Source organism: Phalangium opilio, unplaced genomic scaffold, assembly GCF_054372755.1.
Source record: "Phalangium opilio isolate 3A_F unplaced genomic scaffold, DU_Popi_V2 ptg000070l_1, whole genome shotgun sequence".
Classification (NCBI taxonomy): domain Eukaryota; kingdom Metazoa; phylum Arthropoda; class Arachnida; order Opiliones; family Phalangiidae; genus Phalangium; species Phalangium opilio.
In genome coordinates, this window is record NW_028324182.1 from 3,158,470 (window position 1) to 3,175,282 (window position 16,813).

Consider the following 16,813-nt stretch of genomic DNA (forward strand, 5'->3'; position numbering starts at 1 on the left):
TTTATTATCTTATTGGCTCACTTAAACTACGTTTTGATGACGTTGCTGATGGGGACGGCGAAAAATACGTAATTCCTTTTTACCTTTGTCGCAATGACCCGCCTCTTCTTTCATGCCCCTCCGTTCCGTGGAAGGGGTCCGGGACTATGATATGACGCGCGACCCATTCCTGCTTCTAAAATTAAATCTATCCCTGATATAATTTCGCCGTAGACCATATGAGGTGCCCTTTCCTTCGACTGGAAACATCTAAGCCCTAAGATTAGGCTTAATTACGACAGCGACCTTTAAAATATCTTTAATTACAGAAAATAATTATGAAAATCGGTCCTCTTTGAAAACATTTCATTTCAAGTAGCCCTTTTTATAACTTAATTTGTCCCTATTTAGTCACATATTGCTTACTATTTTTAAATTGATTATTATTCAACTAAAATTGAGCATCAGCCCTGCAACTAAGTGAAATAAACTTTGAAACTTAGAATTAGTTCCTTCATCATTTTGTGGATTTTTGTCCCACGTCAAGACAATCAAGGTTTGTGGGTTGATTGCTAAGGGTTTGGTTTCCAACAGTTATAGAATTCAGACCACGGTGCGATGCGCATCTGAAGTTTGATGAGCAAGAGAGCAAACAAATTGTCAGGCGTTGCTCTAAGCAAACCTAGGTACCTATTTAGTTACCTGTCCATGGGTTAGGTGGTCTGAGATTTCATGAATACGACTTCTTACCCCAGAACTATCCGTAATTTTATTTCAGAATGACATTGACATAATTACTCTCTGCGAGTTTATGGATAAAAATGTACAACCAGGATTCCATCACGATGTTTTAACAGAGCCATTTGTGCTGTTTCGGGATGTTGATAGCATAATGCTTGGTATTCAGAGCGAAGGCCCAAAGTACAAAAACCTGCTTCACCTTGGTTCGGCTGAGTACTTATGCGAACCGAGAGTCTTTATGACATTTCCCACTCTACCACCAGAAGCTCTCAAATTGATCAACAGAAGGTTAGTTATTTTTCATCCATGGTTAAATCATGACTAGGGTTCTAAACGAGGGGTCCGACATTTAAACGAAATCCCGTACGCTTCTCGCAAAACCGCGAAATCTTTCAAACAAAATCACGAAATCAAAGAGTAAATTCCCAAATCTTTGGCAAAATCACGAAATTACGAAATCAAAGACGAAATTCCCAAATCTTTGGTGAAATCGTGAAATCAACGAAGAAATTACGAAATCATTGGTGAAATCGCGAAATCCATGAATAAATCACGAAATCTCTGGCGAAGTAAAAAAAAGATATCTTTGGCAAAACCCCAAAATCAAAGAGGGAAATCTTTGGCGAAATCGCGAAATCAAAGAAGAAATCACGAAATCTTTGGCGAAATCGCGAAATCAAAGAAGAAATCACGAAATTTTTGGCGAAATCGCGAAATCAAAGAAGAAATCACGAAATCTTTGGCGGAATCGCGAAATCAAAGAGGGAAATCTTTGGCGAAATCGCGAAATCAAAGAAGAAATCACGAAATCTTTGGCGAAATCAAAGAAGAAATCACAAAATCTCTGGCGAAATCAAAGAAGAAATTTTTGGCAAAATCCCAAAATCAAAAGGGAATCTTTGGCGAAATCGTGAAATCAAAGAAGAAATCCCGAAATTTTTTGCAAAATCGCGAAAGTAATGTCGAAATGTCGAAATCTTTGCGAAATCATGAAATCACGAAATTTTTGGCGGAATCCCTTACGCTTTTTTGGGAATGTCGGACCCCTCGACTCTACCTTAAATCATGACCCTGTTTATATAAATAATACCAAACTATATTACCATGAATTTATTCATGATATTACCTTCATTAGACTGCGCTCTTTCGTGGAAACAAGTCAAGAAACTCCTATGCGTCGCGCATTTGAAAAACAATTCGGTTGGAAGCAACAAATATCTGAAAATGAAGTTCACGCAATTGCCTGGATGGAAATTCGAATGGCCTTTGCAATCTGGGCAGTAATGCTAACAGTCGCTTCTATCGTGGCCGCAATCGAGCTGATACCGTTTCAATCGCAGCGAGCCCGAGGAAGAATATTTCCAATGTAATTAAAATTTATGAGGAGCTTAATTAAAGGGTATGAGAAGCTTCGTTTAAAAAACCTCTGATTTATATAACAAAAGATAGAATTAATTACTGTGAATTCAAAAATATCAAGCTTTTAATTCTCCGATCTCTGCTTATTTGGCCGCAATATGCTTTTGAAAATGCTTCGTATGAAATTATTTGAAATCCACTATTTAAGAAAGGATAAAACGTTTCCCTGTTGGCTTACGTCACACACGTGAGATGGTGCCACTCTCTCCGCTATCAGACCCAGAGTTTAGACAGGGGAGAACCATATAGGATTCCCGCGCTTTTTTCCCCACGTCATAGTGACGTCATCAAGCAGGTGAACAAGCTCGACAAGACAACATTGTTGATATATCGAAACTGAGTTTTCGTGATTTTTCAATGGATTTTAAAAATATAAAATTTGGTTCAATTATATTAAAAACTTGATATTTTGAAAGTAGAGACTTGAAAGTGTAACATAATACCACTTTCGTGCTAAAATATGATATGAAATTGTAAATTCCCATACCCTTTAAGCGGAGCCTCCGAGATGATCTACAGGCCCGTGCCTATCGCGAAGCGAGAATATTTTTTTTTAACTTATTTAGTTCGCCGTGTTTTCTCACTTGGGGGCGCTTTTAGTATCGTAAAATAAAAATAAGTTCAGCCTCGTGACCCCGTCGACTGCTACAATATTAGGGCAAGGAATAGACGTAGAGCGGTGAAGCCGAGGCCGCGGATAGTAAAAAAATGTTTTAGAAAATTTCCGAAGACTTTTATTAAACAATCATGCCAAAGAAGTAAAGGATTAAAAAGCTAAGTTTAAAAAAATGGAGTAAAAAAAATTCCTCTTATGGTAAAATAAAACTGTGAATTAGCAACTTCAAGAAGTTCTGTTTTACTAAAAAAAAAACAACAATGTTAAAATCTCATAGTTCTTTTGTCCACACAATCTAACCAAAAGATTCAATAAAAAAAATAAATAAAAGGGTGAAACCTTTCTCTTTCATAATTGGCCCCTAAAATATCAACGACAATTTATGGAAGACCCCCTTCGCAACGGTAATAAATGCGCCATCTAGTAAACATATAGGGTACAAATATTTCCTCTATATAACTGGATATTTCCCCACATAAAAATCGACACGCACGGGCCTAGATCATCTCGGAGGCTCCGGTTTAAGCTTTCTCCCTTATTAGAGGATTAAGCTTAAAGGGAGGGTGAAGTGGAAAATAAAGTGATTTTTATCGATTCTTCTACTAATTATAGGACCATTATGCGTAGTGAAACTTCCATGAAATATCTCCGAATGATTTTAATATTCAAATTAGGTTGAGATTTTGTGGATAATTTGAAATTAGGACCTCTGGTCAATCGCGTAACGCCCTGCCTTCTTGTTAACATAATTCTCGTGGCACACTCCATGCCGAATGAAATTTATCGCGAGATTTAGTAAAAGTTGCTCGCTATGTGATAATCGTGGCGCAATTAAGATGTAGAGCGCGCAAAGGAAATTTTATTAACAGGAAGGCAGGGCGTTATGCGATTGGTCAGAGGTCCTTATTTCAAATTATCCATAAAATCTGAACCTAATTTGAATATTAAAATCATTCGGAGTTATTTCCTGGATGTTTCACTATGCAGAATGGTCTTATAATTAGTAGAAGAATCGATAAAAAATCACTTGATCTTACTCTTCACCGTCCCTTTAATAGAGCACCTCTTTCACCCAATGAGAGTTATGAAACAGGTTTTCAATAAAACCAGAAGTAAATGAGACTAGAAGTAAAGACCTCTAGCATTGGTAATAGATCCTGCAGGCACTAGTGAACAAATTTTAGGATTTTATGCCGCTTCCATCGCGCCTACACTAGAGAGAAATTGGTCGAGTTCCAAAAAATCTCCTACCCCCTTCCCCTGAACCTAAAGTCGCGGAACACGGACGCGGGTGCTTGAATCTAGTTCGGCCGTCTACCACCACGAGCGTCTCACGTTTTGGAGGGAAAATTCAGAAACCGCTACCAGAGGGCCAACCGATGGTGTGTTATCAAGAATATTCACTTTCGCCAAGTGAAGAGTTTGGTTAGCTCAGTACTTCTAGTCTCATCTTACTTCTGATAAAACTAAGATCCTAAGAAAAAAAAATTTAGCTTCTTATATATTAATTTTTTATATACTAGGTTTTAATCTTGGGGAGTAATCGCCAATGAAGTTAAAATAAAATCTAGCTAAGATTTTCTTTTAATAGAGAAGTTTAAGTGAGCACTTACTTATTTGACCCATGAAAACATAATTACAATCATGAGTTAATAATATGTTAGCTCCCTAGGAAGCTAACATATTATTAACTCATGTTACAATGTAACTAAGTAGAAAACTACATACTGTATTTGAATGACCGCTATTTGAACAAAAAACAAGTTGGGAAACAAAATAAACCTCTCCGAGTCGAGACGCAATTAAGAGGTTTTTCTTAAATAATTAAGTAAATATAATTTATATTAATTATTTTAATCGGCATTAATTTAGCTTAATTATAGTTAAATCGTTTAAAGAAACTTTATTCCTAAAATCATTTTAAACATAGCTATTGTTGACGTTTGAATTCAAGCGTATGCCTCTTTAACAATATTTGGAAATTTAGGCTGTAGAAGGTGATTGATAAGAAAACCCGCAATTGCGTGAGCCTTTGGTGGAAGCCCTAGCTGCTATTGAGAGATAGGCATTTCTCGTAAAGGCCTGTCCAGACACACTTTTTTGGCGTTCGCATCTTAGCTTCGCTTGTTTGCAACATCGCTCTACTGTCCAAATTGGGTTTTCGCTACTTTGCGTCCTCATATAGACAAGAGGAAGGGTGGGGTGTGGAGGGTGTCGATTAGTTTCGTTTTTATCACTTTTCACAATGGCGGAAGCAGCGTGCAGCTCAGTCAAGTTCCTAGCAATAAGGTGTCCTCCCATTGGATCGAATCCCATTCGACCGAATTCCCAATCGACCGATTTTATCTGAAATATGATTTTAAATCCCGCCGTTTTTGCGGTTTCTGCCTATTGGGATTTTTTTGTTAAGAATATTATTATTACTTATAAGGCTATATAAGTTAATTTAGCGATAGGAACTTTCGTCTCACCGTGGCGCAGTGGAAAAGTATCAGACTACCGTGATCGATTCCCCGAAAGAAAATGTAAACTACGTAATAGTAGTTTTATGCAATTGATTATTAATTTCATTTGAACTTAATTGCAGTTACGTTAGACAGTGTGGGAAACTATAAAGTAATAAAAAATACTATTGCAATAATGGCCTTTGAGTATTTGAAATATTTTGCGTAAATTTTATGAAAGTTGCGGTAATATTTTAGAGGGTTAGGTCAAATTAGGTTAGGTTTGTTTAGGTTAGGATAGGTTTGGTTAGGTTAGGTTAGGTTAGGTTTGGTTAGGTTAGGTCAGGTCAGGTCAGGTCAGGTCAGGTCAGGTCAGGTTAGGTTAGGTTAGGTTAAGTTAGGTTAGGTTAGGTTAGGTTAGGTTTGGTTAGGTTTGGTTAGGTAAGGTTAGGTTTGGTTAGGTTAGGTTTTGTTAGGTTAGGTTTTGTTAGGTTAGGTTAGGTTAGGTTAGGTTAGGTTAGGTTTGGTTGGGTTGGGTTAGGTTAGGTTTTGTTAGGTTAGGTTAGGTTAGGTAAGGTTAGGTTAGGTTAGGTAAGGTTTGGTTTAGGTTAGGTTAGGTTTGGTTAGGTAAGGTTAGGGTAGGTTAGGTTAGGTTAGGTTAGGTTAGGTTAGGTTAGGTTAGGTTAGGTTGGGTTGGGTTGGGTTAGGTTGGGTTATGTAGGGTTAGGTAAGGTTAGGTTAGGGTTAGGTAAGGTTAGGTTTGGTTAGGTTAGGTTTGGAAGTGGTAGGATAACCGATTTTCCAAAATATTTTTATTTTCATTGAGGTCCTTGCATAATAAAAGCGGGCCTTTTCCAACAAATTATTTTTATAAAGATTCTGGAACAATTAACGCTGCATTTATTAACTTCCTTTAACAATAAATATATGCCTTATCCAAAATGTTGATTGTTTTACGGGTCATTTCAGGTTGGCTTTGATTCGGCTCGGTTACAATAGAGGCATCCTTTTAAACTTGGGATTTGACCATCACAGTATCATTTTTGCTTTGGTGCTGCCATCTATGGCAGACCAAAGGTATCAGCAACTTTAAACGGACAATCTTTTTTTCCCCTCTTTTCTCCCCTTTCACCCCTCTTTTTTCCCCTTTTTTTCGTGTGCAAAAGCCCCTCCTTTTTTGGTGTTTAGAAGCCCCTCCTTTTATGGTGTTTAGAAGCCGGACCGCCGCTATTCGACAGGATTACTGTTGCTATGACTCCCACCTTTTCCCTTTACCCAATCCCCAGTGTCTCTCTTGTTTACATTTTTTTACCGTGTTGTTATTATTATGTCGAGCGGCTCGCCTGAGGGGTAATCTATTCAATAATTGATCTAGTTTAATTAATTTTAAAATGAACATATAATTAAATAAACTTCATCTCGGTGCGCCAATCCTTTAACGACAATTATGTATAAATTTATCGTGTATTGTGGCCAAAGGGAGGATTCTAGAAGTAAGCAAGCAAAGGCTTAGCTTCGTTGAGTCCGAGTCTCTTTAACACTTAGAATCATTAGAATTACAGACCTATTTATATCCTCAAAAACCATTCTGATTACAACAGTATTGCTTATTTACTATTCAAACACCGTTCTCGAAACCACAACAACAGGTTTAACATTAAAGGTGATTCAATCTGGAGTCTAGCTGTCTAGGACATTCAGTAAAGAAAATATGAAGCCTGTAATATGTAACACTATTATGAATACGTAAGGAGTATTCCTACTAAGATTAACGGTGAATCAATCTGATTATGACAACTAGGACATTCAGTAATTAAAAGATGAACGTAAAAACACCATTGTGTAATGGTAAGCATTGTTAAATACAACGTTTACAAAACCACTGGTTTTTTACAGACATTCACGATGAATCTATGCATGGCTAAATTGACTAACATTAACATGTTTTTCTACTAACGGTAATGGTGAATGAATCTGATTATGAACGTATTAATTAAATTCGTAGGTTGGCTTAATTTTCAACTAATGCTGGACAACATAAAATTTCATCTTAAAATATATGAACCTAATATCTGAAAATATGAATTTAATAATTCCTTTTGGACTTGGTTGAATTTTTTTAAATTTTCAAATCACTGTGAACTCAAATTAATAATGTGAGCTAGAAAATGTTTATGTTGGAAATCATTAGTCTTTAAATAAATAATTTCAATCGTTATGACATGAGTAAGATATTATATTTCATTTAAATATAAAAAGTTGTCTCCACTCCAGTGTCGTCACTTCTGAGTAGATGTCGCCATAGGTTTTCAAAGCGCCAACTTTTAAAATAGATATTGCACAAAACAATTACATGGATAAAGGATACACCTGGGGAAATTTGTTTTCACGCTTAGAGGATAGGCAACTCCCCTAGCGACTTATAATTATTTAACTTCATATGAATATGTTTCATTGACTTAAATTACATTGCTAAAAATTATTAGGTAGGTAGCGCTTTCAATTTTCTAATCTAATTGCTGAGTTGAATTGTAAACTCGATCAAAATTTGTCAAATATTTTTTAATTAACCATAAATTTAACAACGTGTGGCAAATTACTATTAATTTAACTTTGAAAATACGTTTGGTTAAAATAAGGACGTTAACTTAATAGAATTTTCAAGTCAAATTACAGATTGCCATTGTAAATTCGATTAAAATTTGTCATAGATTTTTTTAATTAATTGGGAACGCTTCCTACCATGATTAAACTGAACGCGGCTAAAAGTTTTTAGTCCAAAATACAAATTCAGTTTCCTAGTATTATAATTGAAGTTCCTTAGAACATAGCCCACTCGATCACGCGCGTCCGTGAGCGCGAATCGAGTGGGCTATGCTTAAAATAACTCTTTCAGGAGCCGCCCTGTTTCAAAAGGGTGTATTTTATATACGGTATCAGTAAACCTAGGAGAACAATGGCAGGGACAATTCCAAATTCAGTTTCCTAGTATTATAATTGAAGTTCCTTAAAATAACTAGGAGAACAATGGCGGGGACCATTTTATTATTTCGGACACTAGGGGGGGTCACTGGTCCCAAGGACTAATTTATAAAATATCCTTAATGCCCAGACTGATTGTAACGAAAAGTTTCACTAGTGCCACTGAGCGGAGAAAACGCGAAGCTTGATCTAAAGGAAACAAATAATGGCAGGTCTATAGCATAGCAACAACGGCAGAGTATGTGACGTTTAAACTGATAATTTAGTGCCAAATGAAAATTAGTACTCGAAATTTCTTCGAATGGATGAACCACAATTTTCAGGAGAGAATATGGTCAAAAGTGGTAAGTGTTGAAACCTCTCTTGTCAAAATTATGGACTATATTGGAAATGGGAAGAATTGCTTAATACAAGGGGAACAAAAACTAAGAAAAAATCATATTAATAGCTGTGGCGTTTCTGGAAAATCAAAAGAATTTTTAACTAAGTTATTCAGGATTATTGGAAGAGCCTCACAAGGTTAAATTGGACCTGAGTGACAGCAATTAATTCGTGGTAGTTTGTTCTTGCCCAGTAAAAGGAGGAGGAGGGTTTCCAAGCATTGCATAGTTGTACTACTAGGCTACTACTCATAAACAGGGAAGATAATCTTCCGACGCTAACCTGCACTGACGTAACAAACTTGGGGAAAACTAAAAAAATCAGTTCAAGAAATGCACAGCTTCAAAAATATATAAATAAAATAAATATATAAATTGATAAACTGTTTTGCATTACAGCTCCCACGTGCAAACTAGTGCATTTTGAAAAGAAAACAAGACCAAATTCTCAAATCACTAATAGGAAGTACAAATTACGAAACATCCTTACAAAAGCAAATAGAACCCAGTGAAAATTTATTAAATCACGTCAGAAAAAGACAACGGGGAGAAGGAAGCGAGGAAAAACTGTTAACTGAAAGCCCCATCAAGAATGATAAAAATAGATTTCAAAGTGGTAAGAGGGACAGCCTGATGTTGTTCTTCAATATTATGCTGGACAGAGTGGATTTCATGCAGCTCAATTTAGATGCAAACATTGCGATTAGTTTAAATTCTCTAACCGATGAAGAGAAAGATTTCTCATAGAGTGGTGAATGATATACCAAGTTTTAGTGGGGGAATGTAAAGCCCCGCCCATTGACATGCGCGGTAACCACTGGATATTTTACTTCCAACAGTGACACGTAGATGTCGCGAAAATCTACTCTTTGGCGCGAAATTTAGAAAGCTTTGTTTTAGAACATTGGTGTTGTTATAATGTTAGTTCAAATCTTCATAAAATAAAGACTAACAGTTTTCTAGTAGCTACTTTGTTTTAGGCATAATTTTTCTCTGAATTTTGGTAGTTAATTACAGGATGAGGAGAGTAGTCTTTGTTAAGTGCGGCTCTTGGAGTCAATTTAATTACCAAAAATGTAAATAACCACGATAATGAAACAGACTGAATGCATGTTAAACTAGTTTTATTATGGTCTTAACTTAGCATTGATATGGGCAAAGCAAAACAAGTTTAACATACATTCATTGATTTCATAATCGTGATTATTTACATTTTTGTTTTTGTGCTTGCCTTCTTTTGGCAGACAAAAGGTATAAGCTTATAAACTAACAATATTTTTTTCCCTCTTTTCTCCCTTTTCGCCCCTCTTTTTTCCTTTTTTTTTGTCGTGCAAAAGCCCCGCCTTTTTTGGTGTTTATGCGTTTACCCCGCTATAGCGCCCAGCACCATAATAAGCTGTAAAAGAGACCCACATTAGGCTTGGGATCCTATAAAAAGAGACCCACATTAGGCTTGGGATCCTAGAAAAAGAGACCCACATTAGGCTTGGGATCCTAGAAAAAGATACCCACATTAGGCTTGGGATCCTAGAAAAAGATACCCACATTAGGCTTGGGATCCTAGAAAAAGATACACACATTAGGCTTGGGATCCTAGAAAAAGATACCCACATTAGGCTTGGGATCCTAGAAAAAGATACCCACATTAGGCTTGGGATCCTAGAAAAAGAGACCCACATTAGGCTTGGGATCCTAGAAAAAGAGACCCACATTAGGCTTGCAGGGCCCCCAGAGGTCCTATAATTCCTATAAAATCCTATATTTTTAAAACTGTCCTATAAAATCCTATAATTTTGGCAAAAATCGCCAAAAAATCCTATAAAATCCTATAATTTTAAAAATTTGGGCGAATTTTAAGCAACCCATCAATACTCAGGTCTAAAAAATATCATAAAATGGGGATGGTTTCCCTAATACTGTAGCTTATCTAGTTAAAAATAGCTCGGTATATTATGGTTCTGATAACTAAACATTCAGTGTGTACCACCATGGTGAGTTTTTCGTGAGGGCAGCTAATAGGGAGTCTATTAGTTGTCATTTGCTAGATCAAAAAAGGCGGGACTTAATTTTTTTCGCAGTACTGGTGTTCTTTATAAAAAGAAAAGTTAATATTTTACTGTCCTATATAATCCTATAATTCTGGAAATCCCTGTTTGTAGTAGACCCCAATTTTTTAGTTTGGTTGAATGGGGGGCAGATAGGACTATAAGATACTCAAAGGGTATCCCCGTATCTCTAGTAGAACCAGAGTTATGAGCCTCCAAAGTTGGTTGTAATGGTTTTCTTGTGGAAGGTGGTATGTTTTCCAACATTTAGCTTAATTACTCGGCCCCTGTTTGCAATACTGGTTCTTTAAAAAAGGAAAAATTGATATTTTAGTGTCCTATATAATCCTATAATTCTGGAAAACCGTCCTATAAAATCCTATATTTTCTTGAAAAAAGTCCTATAATTCCTATAAATATTTTCGAAATTCGGCTGGGGGCCCTGGGCTTGGGATCCTAGAAAAAGAGACCCACATTAGGCTTGGGATCCTAGAAAAAGAGACCCACATTAGGCTTGGGATCCTAGAAAAAGAGACCCACATTAGGCTTGGGATCCTAGAAAAAGAGACCCACATTAGGCTTGGGATCCTAGAAAAAGAGACCCAACATTAGGCTTGGGATCCTAGAAAATGAGACCCACATTAGGCTTGGGATCCTAGAAAAAGAGACCCACATTAGGCTTGGAATCCTAGAAAAAGAGACCCACATTAGGCTTGGAATCCTAGAAAAAGAGACCCACATTAGGCTTGGAATCCTAGAAAAAGAGACCCACATTAGGCTTGGAATCCTAGAAAAAGAGACCCACATTAGGCTTGGAATCCTAGAAAAAGAGACCCACATTAGGCTTGGAATCCTAGAAAAAGAGACCCACATTAGGCTTGGAATCCTAGAAAAAGAGACCCACATTAGGCTTGGGATCCTAGAAAAAGAGACCCACATTAGGCTTGGGATCCTAGAAAAAGAGACCCACATTAGGCTTGGGATCCTAGAAAAAGAGACCCACATTAGGCTTGGGATCCTAGAAAAAGAGGCCCACATTAGGCTTGGAATCCTAGAAAAAGAAACCCACATTAGGCTTGGGATCCTAGAAAAAGAGACCCACATTAGGCTTGGGATCCTAGAAAAAGAGACCCACATTAAGCTTAAGATCCTAGATAAAGAGACCCATATTCGACTTGGAACCCTCCATAAAAAGTGTTCCAGGTGAAACTACAAGATCAACACTAAGTTACTTTACTTATAGTAAAGCACCGACACTGCAATTGGAATTTTCATAAAAGGACGCAAGGCCCCCAGTCCACCCATGGACTTTAAAGAAAGTCGTTCAAACTTCATTCGTTTCAAAGTGAAATTTACAGACGTATAGTTCTCCCTTTTAGCAGTATATTTTATATCTATTGTATCAACTCTGAAGTAAAAATATTGCTGTGGGGCTAATTCTAGGCGGTGGTTGTATATTTGTATATGAGTGCAATCATTGAATAATTTTAGTTCCAGTCACATATTATGCTACATTTACCAATTTTGCATTAAGAAAGCCATTTACAGTAAATGTCCCAGCCCGTTGGATAGAAATTTATTTTAATTACATGCCAAGCACCAAAGCGTAATATGGCCGGGGCCATCTTGTTTATATAGGAAAGTGTATTGATAGATGCAAGCTTAAGGACAAGGGTATTTTCTTTCAACCAAAAGAGGTATTTTTTAATTTGGTTTTAAAATACGGCGTTAAAAATATCTCGTTTAATAGCTATGAAAATTTTAAGATATTAAACCCGCACATTTTGGCTATATTCGGTCCAACGGGATTCGGCTCATTGGGACATGCGGTCTAATGGGATTCGGCCCAATGAGCCAGCAGCATTAATAAATGTGGTCAACGTAGATGGCGCAATGATTTTTCAAATTTCATTGGCTCTCAGAATAGGAAAAGCAAAATATTTGCGTGTATCTGTAGGGCAAATATTTTTCATGTACTGTTACCAGAAGTTAATGACTTCTTATCCTGGGAAGTATTGGACACTAAGGCTTTATATAGTAACCATCCCTGCTAGTTAAAATTGCCTATGGCAATCGTAAAAGAGGGTCGAAAGTTTCTTCCCCACTAGGAAAACTATATAATGTACTGAAAAAATCCCACGCCGAGAGGCTGTGGCACTCAAACTGTGAGGCGTGTTCAAAACTTCTTCAGCGCCAATCGTTGAAAAGCCGTCTGGCTAGAACTCTATGAAAATCCATTACAATTCGTGGGCCTAGGACCCCACACTAGTTTAACCGGAATTTCTAGCAAACTCTATTAACAGCTGTTCTTGTCACGTTTCTGATTCGTTACCTCAATTAAACCACATGACACACCTTAAAAGTTTCGTTACTTGCCCGCTGCTGGCGCTTAAATCAGCCTGCCAATTCAAAATGAGGGAAATGCCGTAGGTGGCGCGGTGATCGGACCTAATAAGAAGTTGGCTAACAGAGATGGTTCCGGATATGGATAGAGTCCAATACTTCCCAGGATAAGAAGTCATAAACTTCTGCTGTTACGAAGATGCGAATAAACGAAGGCGCGAACACGCGAGTGCGAGCTCAATGTGGTCAAACTCAAAGCTTTGCCCTAGCCGATCGCCGCGTAAATCTTAGTTTTGTCCACATTGAACTCGCGCTCGCGTCTTCGCGCCTTCGTCTATTCGCATCTTCGCAACATGCAGATCACGAAAAACATTTGCACTTCTGTTCTGATACACGCAAAAATTTTACTTTTCCCATTCTGAGAGCCAATAAAGTTCGAGCAATCATTGCGCCATCTGCCCTTCTCCATCGACGTTGTCCAAAGACAGAATCGAAACTAATCGCCCCTGCCTTCCTCTCGTCTGTGATTGGTGCTTTTCTCGCGAAGGCGCGAAATTCTTGGCCTAGTCGCGAGAAACTTGTATCTTTGCGAGATGAGGACGCAAAGTAGCGAAAACCCAATGTGGACAGTAGCGCGATCTTGCAAACAAGCAAAGCGAAGATGCGAACTCACAAAATGTGTCAGTCTGGACAGGCCTTTAACCCTAACAATGTTAATGGAGTAGAAGCTAATATTGCTTTCTGTGAACACGTTTGCTCCGATTTGCCAACTGGCAACTGCTTACGCGGTGACAGACACACACGCAGAACGTCCAGTTTAATACCTCGTCGTGACGTCAACGTCACTCGGAGAGGTAAAAAAGTAGTTTAAAAATTTACTTTCGAAAACGCAAATTCAATGAGCACGTATTAGACTCAATGAAAAATGTTTGTATCGTAACCAAGGTGTTTTTAGGAATATACACGGCAATAAGCACGTTTAGAACCAAGAAGGGATTTATATAAGAAGGTATAAAAAAGCGTACGGTACTCGCGTAATAATCGACAGTCCCCCTTCATCATTGAAAACGGAGGCGGGACTTAATATTTTATCTTACTATATGTTTCCCACCATGAACCATCAATCTAGGGGAACCAGAAACTGGGAGATTTCTTTTCCTGCTTACAACGTCTGTGCGCACACTGTTAGAAAAATGAGTCCAATGACTGTCCAAATTTGCACAAAGTAATCTAAATTTGGATGGCAAGTGATGTAAGGGTCCAAAAATGGTAGCTTTAATCCAAAAATGGATGCTTTCGATTCTTGGTGCTAAAACTATCCAAATTTGCACAAATAGTCCAAATTTGGATGGGAAGTGATGTAAGGGTCCAAAAATGGTAGTTTTAATCCAAAAATGCATGTCTCCGATTCTTGGTGCGAAACCCATCCATATCGCAACATAAACACCTTAGACTCGAACAAAGAGGGGTTAAGTTATGTAAAAGGGTTAAGGTAAAAAGGGGGGAACGAAATTATATTTGAGGATCACTTACATAAATATTTACCTATTTCTCATCAATCATTTCTCTTTATTGATAAGCAATTGCAGAAGTTAAAACAGAGAGATAAAAATCCACTCTCCCTACAATATTTCAGAGAGTGACGCTTGAAACATCTTTCGGTCTTTTACCTCAAAACGACTTCTTTATTCCGTTTAAATTAACTAACTATATCAATACTCGTCATACATTAACTTTGGAAAGAGCTTCATGTCTTAATTACTCGTTTTATATAAACTATGAAATGTATCCAGTGACCCAATCTTCCTTACTCGTCCTATATAAACTTTGACTACAGATTTTTTGGTTAAGATAGGTTTTTCTCAAATATTTTATTAAAATTATTTGATATTATTTATTTTTATCGAGAGTTACTTATCATACTTTTAGTTGAATCGTTTTAAGAGAGGTTTTCTCTATTATCATTTGAACTTAGCTATTATTGACGTTTGACTCCTAGAATATGCCTCTTTCGCGAGTGTCTAAATGACCAGAAATTGGTGTAGTTAGATTGGGGAATACAGAAAAGAGAATAGTGGTCAGTGCACCTGCGGTTAAATAATTTTCCAATATTCCACAATTCCGTTAACTACGAATACGGTCCGGAAATTGAGAACACTTTTGTTCAGATTAGGAAACTGCGAAAGCAATCCTTTGGGGTGTAACAACACACGGGCACAAACACACACACTCAGACAGATGAATATGTCGAGAACAGAACTTCTCCATAGCATACATCACTCGGTGAAGTATAGAATCTAGCATCCATATTGGCTTCATATGAGCCCAATATTGTTCGAAATTTGTCCAATGTAGGTTAGGTATTACACCAATATGGGCTCGATATTGGTCCAATATCGTTTATAAATTTGTCCAATATCGTTTATAAATTTGTCCAATATTGTCTTGAATTTAGTCCAATATTGGTTTGATATTAATCCAATATTGGCTTGATATTAATCCAATATTGGCTTGATATTAGTCCAATATTGGCTTGATATTAGTCCAATATTGGCTTGATATTAGTCCAATATTGGCTTGATATTAGTCCAAAATTGCCCACTTGCCTAAAAATTGGATAACATCCTGACCATTTCTGGGTAATAATTGATCCCTTAATAGATGATTCAGGATACAATTTTGGATGAGACTCCAAATTTGGCTTATCATTTGACCGTCCCTTTTTGGACATAAGTTTCGTTATCCAAAAATAGACGAAAAACTGTGCTGTCTCAGAGTCAGCCGTTTGGATCTATTTACATACAATTTTGGACAACATTTTTTAACAGTGTACTACCTTTTCGTTAAGCCTTGGTTTGGTTAGTATAGTGCACTTGATTCGATTTAGAAATAATTGTAGAACGATTTTCACATAGAGACACATATTCAAAATCCATCGAGTTAGGTTCAAAACCTTTAACTAACACATCTGTCGTACCGTTTCAGCACCGCGGGCAGCCACCATATTTGGTCGAGGTTTTTTTTTCTCTAGTCGGAATACGTCATTCGCGTCTGTATGACCTATCATATCCCCACGGGATCCAATGGGAAAGCGCAGAGCAATGATAGACATAAGGGGGGGCTTACGTGACCACTGTCACCGGCGTAGGAGTAGAAGGGCAACTTATGCCTTCTTATATAAATCCCTTCTGATTGAACCCAATAGAAAATCATATCCATGTAACAAAGATGTATTTTGGCGAATCATTGAGCAGCTATTGGAACCAAAGATTAATCTTTTTAATGTAGCAAGGTTATATTATTTAGAAATATGTTTCATAGAGTACCTAATAATGTTAAAAACAACGTATAATCGGCAAATAATTAAAATGAAACTAAATTAATGTGGAAGAAAGCAGGGATATGTGTAATTTTAGAAGAAGGAAGGAATGGAGAACAGAGTAATCTGGGCGCGCGTCAAAGTCCCGGACCCCCTTCCACGGAACGGAGGGGTATGAAAGAAGAGGTGGGTCATAGCGACAGAGGTAAAAAGGAATTCCGTATTTTTCGCCGTCCCCATCAGCAAACGTCATCAAAACGTAGTTTAAGTGAGCCAATAAGATAATTTAATCTTTTCGTTACGTGTAGGAGGGAGGGGCTCTATACTGGGCTATGAGTCGGACTGAAGTAAATACTAACCGTTCGCCATTCCTGCTTCTAAAATTACATCTATCCCTGAAGAAAGTTTCAATGATTACGTACTGGATCTAAAAAAAATATATTTACAATGTAACTAAGATGTATTTTACGGTTTTAATTACAATTAGTACCTATTGCACACAATGGGAAACCATTTCAATGTATCTAAATGTATAACAAATGTAT

General features: G+C 37.2%; 1 protein-coding gene and 1 long non-coding RNA gene across 3 annotated transcripts; both read left to right on the top strand.

The window, feature by feature from the left end:
* The first annotated feature begins 3 nt into the window (after positions 1 to 3).
* On the top strand, positions 4 to 2,137 carry LOC149661099 (uncharacterized). The gene is made up of 2 exons (XM_089842496.1): positions 4 to 1,008; positions 1,856 to 2,137. Exons 1-2 carry the CDS (start codon positions 791 to 793, stop codon positions 2,088 to 2,090), a joined length of 453 nt encoding a protein of 150 aa, XP_089698622.1. The 5' UTR covers positions 4 to 790; the 3' UTR covers positions 2,091 to 2,137.
* A 4,109-nt stretch (positions 2,138 to 6,246) lies between these two features.
* On the top strand, positions 6,247 to 12,098 carry LOC149661100 (uncharacterized). Of its 2 annotated transcripts, XR_016368784.1 has the most exons (4): positions 6,247 to 6,692; positions 6,754 to 7,047; positions 7,205 to 8,525; positions 8,961 to 12,098. It is a non-coding gene; the product is annotated as an uncharacterized LOC149661100 (long non-coding RNA). The 2 variants fall into 2 exon arrangements; XR_016368783.1 differs by having other exon boundaries at positions 7,205 to 12,098.
* Positions 12,099 to 16,813: the final 4,715 nt, after the last annotated feature.

Bases quoted from the DNA above. Each gene is read 5' to 3' on its own strand.
- LOC149661099 (XM_089842496.1), top strand. From the start codon at position 791: ATGGATAAAAATGTACAACCAGGATTCCATCACGATGTTTTAACAGAG. The intron at 1,009-1,855 runs GTTAGTTATTTT...TACCTTCATTAG, and splicing joins CTCAAATTGATCAACAGAAG to ACTGCGCTCTTTCGTGGAAA.